This window comes from Argiope bruennichi, chromosome 7 (genome assembly GCF_947563725.1).
Source record: "Argiope bruennichi chromosome 7, qqArgBrue1.1, whole genome shotgun sequence".
Taxonomy (NCBI): domain Eukaryota; kingdom Metazoa; phylum Arthropoda; class Arachnida; order Araneae; family Araneidae; genus Argiope; species Argiope bruennichi.
Window position 1 is genome coordinate 100,317,534 of NC_079157.1, and position 10,834 is coordinate 100,328,367.

The following is a 10,834-nucleotide window of genomic DNA, read 5'->3' on the forward strand; positions in this document are numbered from 1 at the left end:
CAATCGTTAATGTTATGTCATGCCAAACTTCTATGTTAATGTCATCGCAATAAATCTATTCAGGAAAAAAAAAGCCATAATGGAAAAAATTCGGAATTGTTAATTAATTCCGAAATCGGTTTGTTGATTGGAACAAACGAATCTCTTTAAGTCAATTCCATCGACATCAGTTTTATGAAGATGACATATTAAATAACAAGTTACGGAGGTGTACCATATTTTTGTTCACTTCTGTACATTTCGGACGCTTTGATGTATATCAATGCTTAGTGAGTCAACTTTTGATTTTTTTTTCAAATTTTTTTAAGTTTACATAACCTTTCAAAAATTTTCTTGATATAAATTATTCCTCAGTAACACGAAACTTATAGTAAAATATGAAGTAGCTTCTCCACTATAAAAAATACAATAATTTCACGATTCATATTTTTTTCAAAAGTCTGCGGAAGTTAACAGCATTTCTTAATTTTGAATCAGGCTTTTGGCAGGTTTCGAGATTCAGATGCTTTTTCTATTTTGATGTTAGATTTCCCAAACGCATTTGCTTTGGACTCTACCACTTGACTTCTTTTTCTGAATGATCCGTCTTATTGTTGAAACTTAGATTAAAAACTTAATTAAAGGTATTTTATTATATAATTGCATCAGTTGCATAAAATTATAGAGCTTCACATATTTGTAGAAAAAGCAAAAACAAATTTTGTCTAGGTCATCAATATCGAAATATATATTAATTGTAGAAAAACTTTTATATTTGTCTATAAATCTTTCTCTTAAATTCTCTAAGAAGCTATTATCAGTAGTGTGATATCATAGATTAAAATGAGAGGTGCACTCCGTCTAAAAAGTGTCCTTACACAACTAATTACCAAAGAACTAATTATAATCCAGTAAATTTAAAATTATTTTCTTAAAGAAATCTAAAACGGTCTTCTCAAAACTTCCTTGCAACCTTCCTAATAAAGATATTCCCTCTCCCTCCATAAATACAGAACATCTTGGGCAATACTCAGATTTTTATTTTAGGAATCCCACGCATGAAAGCTTTGTACTTTTTAGTATAGTGATATAAATAATATGCATTTTCTACGCTTACGCTTTATACTTTCCCGCTTGAAATCAAAATTTAGCAATTCTATTTACAATACTGCATACCAAAGTTCATTTGTATACATCTTTGAAGTTTTGTTATTGCATTTACATGCATGAGAATACACATATCAATAAATGGTCTACTCCTCTACGAATTGTATTTGAATTTTGATGCATTTCTGCATTTTAAATGGTAAAATCGCATACTAAATTTCTTTGCCTAAATTGTATTTTTGAGTTATCGTTCATATGCATGCGAAAATACAGAAACGGAGACGGTCAGTATATCAAGAAATTTTGTTCCAAAAGTTCCATGAAATCACGCTTTAGACGCTAGAACTAAATTTTACTCATCCATTTATTTACATTTTGTAGTTATCGAATGCATTTGTTTTCAAACAAAGGGAAATGTCGTGGGATTGGCTTTAGCTAAAAAATTTCATAGAAATCGAAAATTTGGTTTAAAGATCACACAAAAGTTTGATCCGTCTGAATCAAAGCATTTTTGAGTTACCTTCAGGCAATGGCAGTTAAAACAAACCAACTAAAAATTGGATTTGAAATGGAGTAATCTCTAGTTAGAATTTCTTAATGATTACAATACTTGCTTTTTGTACAATACACATTCCAGAATGCAATAAATATCTATTTTTATGGTTAAAATCATCAACTTCGTATTGAAATTCAAGCAGTCACCCCTTGAAAAAATGAATTTTTAAGATTAAATTAGCTTAAGTACTTATTATTTTTTTTCAAAACCATGTAATGAATCATCAGCAGTTGCAATATTAGCGCACTCCTATAGAATGTCTTTGTTTAGATATATATCGAAAAAAAATTTATTTCAATAATGTTTGATTTAAAATGAATAATTACTTAACACACACCAAAACTGTGCATTTTTGAAATTTGCAGATAAGTAAATGTTGTGTAACAAAAAACACTTAGATACAACAATTTTAGAATAATTGATTCCATTACGTAGTGAACCAAATAACACTATATTCAAAGTAAAACAAATTTGCGATAGAGCATTGGAATTTTGTTTTACTAATGGTATCAACAACTATTTATAATGATAAATTGCCTTGATGTTGATACAACACCCAGCGGACGTTCTAGGTATATTTAGTTGTAAATTCTCTCCTAATTAACCTGGAACCCCAAAAACGTTTTCTATGTAATCACCATGAAAAATGATTAAAAATGACGAAAAATTTTCAAATTCCTTGCTAAAATGTGCAAAAGAGAACCAAGTATCTGCTGCTATACTATCCATTCGACACCGATTGACGTTATGGTGTTATAAAATAAAGATGTTTTCGAAAATTCATTCAATAAAGTTTGACTCTTTGAAATTGTAAAATTATCATTAATTAAAAAGTAATTTGTTGCTGACAATCTGAGAGAGAGAGAAACTCCTGCTGATTAAAAACTAGTATATTAATCTTTAATTAAAATGGAGCACACTATTTTAATGGATACCTTAAAATGGAGTTATTAGCTATGCATATATATAATTTTGGTTTTAAATGTAATGTAATACCGACTTCCAGAAGAAAATGGAAACGTCAAAATTCAAAATTATTCAACTTCCTTAATCTATGTAGTAAAAATACTATTGTCAGTAAACACAAAATTATAAATTTTGGAATTTATCAAACTCGAGGCTTTATGTTGTAGTAAAAACTATTTTAGATGAAATATTTTATTAAATGATAAACTGAAATATTTTTATTTTTTGTATAAATAGCCTTCAGAGTCGTATTCAAATGATTGATTTTCAGACTTTCTATATCTGGTTTTAAATATTTACTATTAGATAGTTTAGTACATATTAGTGTATTGATGAGAGGACATTTGGAATCTTTAATTTGTAATTTTTTTAATTATAAAAAATGCAATTTTGGATTCATATAATATGAAGTTATGATTTCCTTCCATGTTTCGATCAACATAAAAGATCCAATTTTAACACTGAAAGGAATGAAATGTCAAAAGATGTATTTATGTGTCTAAGAATAGAGATTATTCTGCAAACAGACAATTCATAAGATCATTCTTCTTGCATGGATTACATATAAATTGTTTTGAATTGAAACAGAAGGAATTGCATATTCTAAAACTTTTGTATTCAAAATAGCTTAAAATGATAGTTTTTACTGAAATATTTGTAATTGCTTCTTTAAGAAAATACGATTTACGTGTGTTTTTAGAGGGTACATTATAAATTAAATGACGTATTTCGATTTAATGTAATAGTTATAGTTTATAAGTTTTAAGAAGTGTTAATATAATTTTTTGACAGATCTGTGTTTGTTATTGTCGGGTATTAAATGTTTTTGATATTTTTTTCTTAAAAAAAAAATTTATTTCAAAGTTTACACATATAGTGAACTGCTGTATTATTGTTTTAAATTCATCTTACTTGTTATCCAACAAATATTAATACTGCAGTTTTTAGGTATTGAACATAAAAAACTTGTTTTGTAAATATTTAAAGTAAAAAATTTATAAAATTTAAAAATTTATAGGTTTTCTTTAAATATTTTGTAAATATTTAAAGAAAACCTATCACCGGCGTATAAGCATTATGTTTTAAATCCTCATTAAGTGGCACAAACAAAATTAATAAGTTTGCTGCCGTGATTTTGGCCATATTTAATAAGAAGCATACTTCTTTGTCGTCTCCTATTAACGGCCGTGAATATCTAATTAGATAATAAGTATGAACAAGGAGATTCACTTGAACAACAAATTAAACGAAGGAGATATAAAACAAACACCGAAGTTTTCTACTCGCATCGAAATTTTCTCTAAAGGAGAAAGTTTGTTGTCAGCGTGTTGAAAGTAGTTATCAAAATTTCATACTCATTTGAGGTATTAAACTTCCAATTCAAGTTTTTCTGTTGTGCTGTTGTTTGATCCCAAGATGTTCCATATCCCTTGTATGCTATTTTAAATTTGTTTTAAAAGTTTTATCTTTGCGTTGCATGCTTAATACATTTCTTTGATAATATTTTTTCTTTGTTTCCTCCTTTAGAAATCTTTTTGCATCGTACTGATGGTCGAATGGAGGGTAATATCTGCTTTTCAGCTAGAAACTCAAGCCTTCAGAAAGAAAAGAAGCATCTTGAGATAGCTATCCATCCTTTACTATCAAATCATTCCAATCCAGCATCCTGGAGAGGAGTCTGTGGTAATTGTCATCTGACGATTCTCTGGAAACACCAAATGCCAGAGGTTTTGCTTTTACCAGAAATATATTAATCTGTCATTCGTAAAAGTTTTAGGCAAACTATACCCTTATTAAATTTTTGCTGCAGCTTCAAAGAGTGGTGGACCGATACCGTGGATATAATATGTAATGAGAAGAAGAAGAAAACAAAAAATCTTAATCTGAAAGAAATATATTATTACTTCGCCAGAGAAATTTTGTTATGGTAACCATTCTGGTTGTCTGTTTTTTCAAAACATACAAAGATATTCTCTAACATCAATTCAAGCTCATTTTAATTTGCATCCTAAAAATGAGTTCTTTTATCCTTGCAAACAAAGTTTGGATAAAGAAGTTGTCGAAAAGAATAACATTGTAAAGAAAAAAAAGTAAAAACCGAAAAGAAAAATAATGTCATCTGATAAAGGTTGAAAATTATATCTCCAATAACCGGGCATTTCCTGCCTTCAACTGTTTGTGCAACTATTTCAAAGATGCGAATGATATATTTTAAATTCACATGTTTCATATTCTTGTATGCAAATTAACTGATGTTTTGAAAAGCATTTAGAAATCCTTTCATTATTGCATTATCAAATCGATGATCATCTTCCAATTCCGAAATGTGAGAGCAAAACAATCAGTTCTCTGGAATCATTTAGGTTTTCTGCTAAATAGTAACTTTTTCTTACTCTGCTAATTGATTTTACTTTCTTTCCACTGCTTTATGGACATTATGAACGATTCATTACTCGATTTATGACTAAAAAGACAATTATTACAAAATTCAAAGAAGTAATAGTAGAGCATTGTAACTTTCAACTCTTGCGCCTTTATATTTTAGTTATGTAACTTGTGACTTTTTTTTTCTCTTCGACTAAAAATATCGTATTCAGTGCTTTTTTGAATAATAATAATACAGCTCTCCCACAAAAGAAAAGGGAGATTTCGGGGAAGCCAGGACGGTTTTCTAGAGACCCCTCATCACTTGCATCCAGACGCTTGCTTATTTTATGAGCTGGTATGCTAGTGCTTTGTGGTCAAGCATCAAAAGTGCGTCGGTGTTTTTTCCTCTTTAAGTCGCACAGATCAACTACTTTAAAATACTCGAAATGTTAGATAAATTGATATTTAAAATTATTAATCATGTTTCATAATATTCGATTTAAATATTTTTCCGCCATTAAATAGTGAATGTTTAGGGATTATTTAGTTTCAAGTCGAATGTCACTTCTTTGTCGACTTTGGATGTATTGTATGCATAATAATTTTGTAGTACAGAACCTAAAATGATAATGAAAGAATAAATGTCAGAGTTTTGAGAAGGAAGGTAAATCTTCCTGCATTTGGCATTAAAGAGCATGAAATATTTAAGAAGTTAGCTAATTAGATTAATTTTCATAAAAATTTGCAATTTTTTTTAAATTTAATCCATTGTTAGTCAATAAAATTTAATTCGTAATAAATTATTTAATGCTAGTAACGAAATTATCGTAATTTCTTTAGGTTAAAATAAAAACTAAAGAGAAAAATTTTATTTGAATATTATTAGACATTTTGCTATGAAAAGCTGATGTTATTTAATTCTCTTTATGGAGAAAGAAATGTCCCATGAAATAAAGAAGAGTTGTGAGAAAAGTTTTTAAGCCTTACAATTGATAAATTTAAATGTACTAAATAATTGTATAAAGGAGAATGTAGCATAAACGTAAGGTTTTTTATGGCAGAAGTTGAAAACATTTCAGTCTCTATTATTAAATAAGTTCTAAAATTAATGATGAAATGAATTTAAAAATACTGGATGTTGAGAAAGTATTCTTTTATGAGAATAAATATTTAATTTAATCACCAGAAATTTCGGTATAATGGAAGAATTTAGTGATTAGGTTAAATAAGAATGCGCTGAATGTTTGATATGTATAGCCGATATTGAAAGGCGTACGGGGGTTACTGGTACTCTCTTGCAATTCTACATTTGGTGTTTGCCGAATTTGATACCAAAAAGTAAATGTAATAAAATATTAGAGGATAAAATATTGTAAAAGTGGAATTGTTGGAACGTAAGAAGAAATTGCTATTTTAATTGTAAAATAATTTGGTTTAGAGTTGGATTGCAATGGTATTTTGTGGACCTTTAAAAATTCCATCAAGAATTCTTGTGGTAGGTTTGACAGTTTGAATTTGTGATTACTTTAAGTAATTATAATGAGATAAGGTATTCACGAGACAAAAGTTCATATTTTACTAAGAGTAAATAACATATTTTACTAGACATATTTTATAACGTATTTTAAAGACAAAATAACATATTTTACTAAGAGTAATAATATGTTATTGTGTTTAGAGATCATAAGTAATATTTAAAAGTGTTTAATGAATGGTTAAAATTGAATCGTAGCAAGTCCAGTGTCAATGTGAAGCATCTAAATTTAATTTGGCAATAGATATGCATTCTGAACTTCAACAATGTAGATGCTAAAGCAATAAACAGCTTTTCATTACGTTTGAGGTGAGCCATACTACGGTGAAAAATAAATTTTTCCTTTGCTTCGTCCTTGGAGCATTGTGTTTTTATGTAATCGGGTGATGTTGAAATCGTCGCTTACGATAGTCTAATAATAAAATGATAGGGAGTAACAAATTCAAATTTCCCATATTATTTTGGGTGAGAGAAGTTCATAAATTGCGCGGATTCTAGCATAAAACTTAAAATGGGGGAACACACCTACTTTTAAAAATTGATCATATTCATTAAAAATTGATTGACAGTATATCATATTCGAAGCAATGTTCCCAATGCTATTTTATTTTATTGGCTACAAAGAGACAATAGTCATCTTTGGCATCGGTCTGTCTACCCGTAAACACGAAAGCAGACATACTTTTGAGTAGTTAGTTCTCTATAATTTGATGCATGAACTCCATACCAAATTTGCATCAAATATTTGAATGATATATCTTAAGCAGTAGTCTATTTGTTCAGTTCCAATTAAAATAACTAGATAAAAAGATATCGGGTAATGTTATCCAATTTTTTTGACTATCGGTCAATCCGTAATTTTTTATGTATGTTTCCTTAATAATTAATAAACTCGATATTTCAAGTAAATGGAAATGGGTAGGCCATTCTCTGATTACAATTACAGTTCCATGTTAAATTTTGGCTTTAATCAAATCGGAAAAGAATGTAAAATATAAATTTCATTTTTGACTACCTTTTTCCTACCAAATGCTAATTATTATTAGAAGCAGATTACAAGATATATTCAGTAAAATTGTCAGATTAAAGTCTAGCCAAAAGTTGACAGTTTTATATGGAATGAGAAAACCTGAATGCGAGAAAATTTTAGGGAAATCACTTCCAGTGGTCCACATTACAGAAAGCATACAACACAGTTTTATTTTTTCAATACAAAGACGTAAATTTTAATTGTGTGTAAAGGGGGGGGACAGCTTATTTGGTCTTTATCATGCAATTGTTGGATAACGAGACTGGACTGGATTGTTTTTGTTGAAATTATGTATGTAGATATCAGAATAATGGGTCCTGCATGCATCTAAATTCTTATCTAATTCGCAATGAACGAACGTACTTTTTACTAAATCAATCATTAACAAGTGCAGGCGCAGGTATTGGTATTAACGCTCTTAATCTAAATAAGTATTAATTGTGTATACAAATATTGTTGAATTGTGTGTGAAATGAATTCGATAGTGTGTTGGGTGAAGAATACGCGCATGTTGATTATGTGCATAAATATTTAAAGTTGCTGCTAATATCGCTCTTTGCTTGAAACAGAAACGTTCCGAGTTTCATGCAGTATTGAATATTTTTAGTTATTTAGGGAAACATTTTATTTTCCATCGATATGATTAGTTTTAATATTTGATCCTGCCTTTAATGCAATTACTGAGCAATGTTTCTCCCATCTGTGTGAAATATTAGAGACTAGTTTTCATTTGCATGCAATGATTTACTTTGGCTTACAAGTGAATCATTCCTGAAACTCCAGTTCTGCTTTGAAGGCAAAAAGTTAAATTCTCGTTGCCTGACTTCCAGCCGTTTTGGAATGAGTCCGATTCTTGCCTTAAAAATTGACAAGTAGTCGATCATTAACTCAAATACAAAATTATAAATTATTAATTTCAAAAATCTTTGAACCAATAATACCAAATTTCATCCATCTCGCTCGCTGCTATTTTTTAAGTTATTGAGTGACGTAAGCTAATGGATATTGGAATAAAAATTTTATTTTGGGGTTGTTGAAATCTAGAATATAAAGATTTATGTGAAATTGGTTTAAGGGTGGTAATTTTTATACAAAATAATTAACTTGATCTTAAGCTTGTTTCTGCCCGAGGGAAGAAATGGATTGGAAACCGTTTCTGTAATTTTAATTTTCGAAGATTGAGCATTGTAATGAGTCCAAAAATATGGTCATTAGATTCAAGCTCGGAAAAAAAAACAGATGAAAGCTGTGCATTGTAAATAAATTAAGCATTATAAAACAAACAAGTGAATTGATATATGAAGCTCATGAACTTGGCTGGCTGAAGTCAAAATTTTGAAAGGCTATTAATTTATTTTCGTTTGCATACTACTGACGCATCATAACCATGTTTGGCTTTTGTGCCATTAAAATTCAATTCAAACTATCGTTTGCGTACTATTGCTTTCACCTATTTTTAAATGTTTTTTTAGTACTTTAATGATGCCGTAAAGTTAGATTGCTAAATTTCTTCCAACAAACTTCTAATTATTTTGGAGTTCGGAAGTTTCTTGCATACGAATGGATAGCCAATCATTACCAAAAATTGCTCTAAATTTAATACCCTCTTTTTGTAAGTACTTCCAATTGAATCCCTCTCGCTCACTGCATTTATTGAGTTATCGTATGGCTACTCTGGATCCTATAATTCAGCTTAAAATTCCATTTTTAGGATAGCTAAGAGTATGGAAGATGAGTCGAAATTGAATTTCTATGTGAAAAATAAATTATATTTTGTTTTTGCACAAGAGTGTAGCAATGAATTGGAAATAATGTCCAGTTTAAATTGTTTGATATATCGTATCGTATTTCTTTTAAAAATATATTTTGACGTATGTAAGATAATTGTAACGCATTTGACGTATGTAATAATAAATAAAAATTGTAGATAAATAAGCTATTATAAATCAAGTGAGTTTAGACCACTGTTCCGCAACTGGCTCAACTTGAATTAATGAAATACACTACGAGTTTGAATTATTAAAGGAAAAAAATGTGAAAACTTATTCGCATTTCGATGATTAAGGGAAAGTATTAGGATCAGAGTTTTAATCATTTATTATTCAGCGAGATATTCATAGGATTTATGATCGAAAACTAGTTCGAAATTTCTTTGGAGTTTCAATTTCTTTGATGGGGGAATACAGTTCGTGAAATTAATATCAAAAATGCGCTCAAAAATCGTAATATTTTATGAGTATTTGTTCTTTAGTTAATATGTGTAAATTTGTCCAATAATTTTCTATGCATTAAATCAATAATATTGATTTTGATTTTTTCCCTGCTAATTGATGAAATTACATTTATTAATTAAAAGATTAATGAATTGAAATGAAATATTCCAAGTATTCCAATTTGTATCGGAACTGATATGTGAAATAAGAGATATTAAATTTATAATTTTTGTTATTGGAAGGAAATGGGAGTGCGAAGATTCAGGAGAAATCACAGTACTCAATCTGTAGTGCATTTAATTGATGTTAGCTTACAGTGATTAAAATACTGCACTTCTTGAAAATATGAGATGTCAAGAAAAGTTCTTTGATGGTGGAGGGTGAATGCTTTCTAGTTGCGTTGGTTATTTTTCAATTTGCATTGTAGAATATAACAAAATCCGCTTTGGAAGCATTGATTTTCATTTTTAAATTGAGTAAATTTTCAAATGTGTATTGAGGCCTACCTGGATGCATTTCGAAATTATTTCTGATTAACTTTGCTATAGTACTTCAATGCGTGCGTCAGCATAATATTCAATTTTTACTTTCTCGTATATGAAATATAGAGAAAATATTGGAATCGTAATAAAAAAAATGGAAATTGAGATTTTACGATTATTTACGTTTTAGATTTTCCTGGGTTCTCTAAACACATTTTTCGAAAACATTCGTCTGTGACAAATTTACCTCAAAAACGGCTTGGAACTATACGGAAGAAATTTTGTATAGTGTTTTCGCTCCAAAATTTGTGGGAATTCCGTTCAGATAAAGTCTTCCTTGCTCTACGAATATAATTTAAAACGATAGTTACAAACCAAAGAGAGCTACATGATTGAAATTAAGCTTGTATATTTAACGTCTTAATGTAGACACTTATCCAATATTGAATCAAACTCAACAAAGGGTTGGACGTCTGTTGGTCTTCAGTTGCAGACAGGTATAAAAGTGTTAACTCAAAAACGCAATGGCAACTATACCAAATTTGGTATGCGAGTTCGTGACTACAAGTGTAATTGTGTACCAAATTTTGGCTTATATCG

The 10,834-nt window shown here is 29.1% G+C and overlaps 1 protein-coding gene across 1 annotated transcript in view; it reads left to right on the top strand.

Moving 5' to 3' along the window:
- LOC129975496 (uncharacterized) overlaps nt 1–4,692 on the top strand; it is a 71,147-nt gene extending 66,455 nt beyond the window's left edge. The window contains exon 4 of the mRNA XM_056088558.1: nt 4,136–4,692. Within this exon, the coding sequence (XP_055944533.1) occupies nt 4,136–4,234 (99 nt within the window). The 3' untranslated portion in view covers nt 4,235–4,692. The remainder of the gene's footprint in view (nt 1–4,135) is intronic.
- The last annotated feature ends 6,142 nt before the right edge of the window (nt 4,693–10,834 follow it).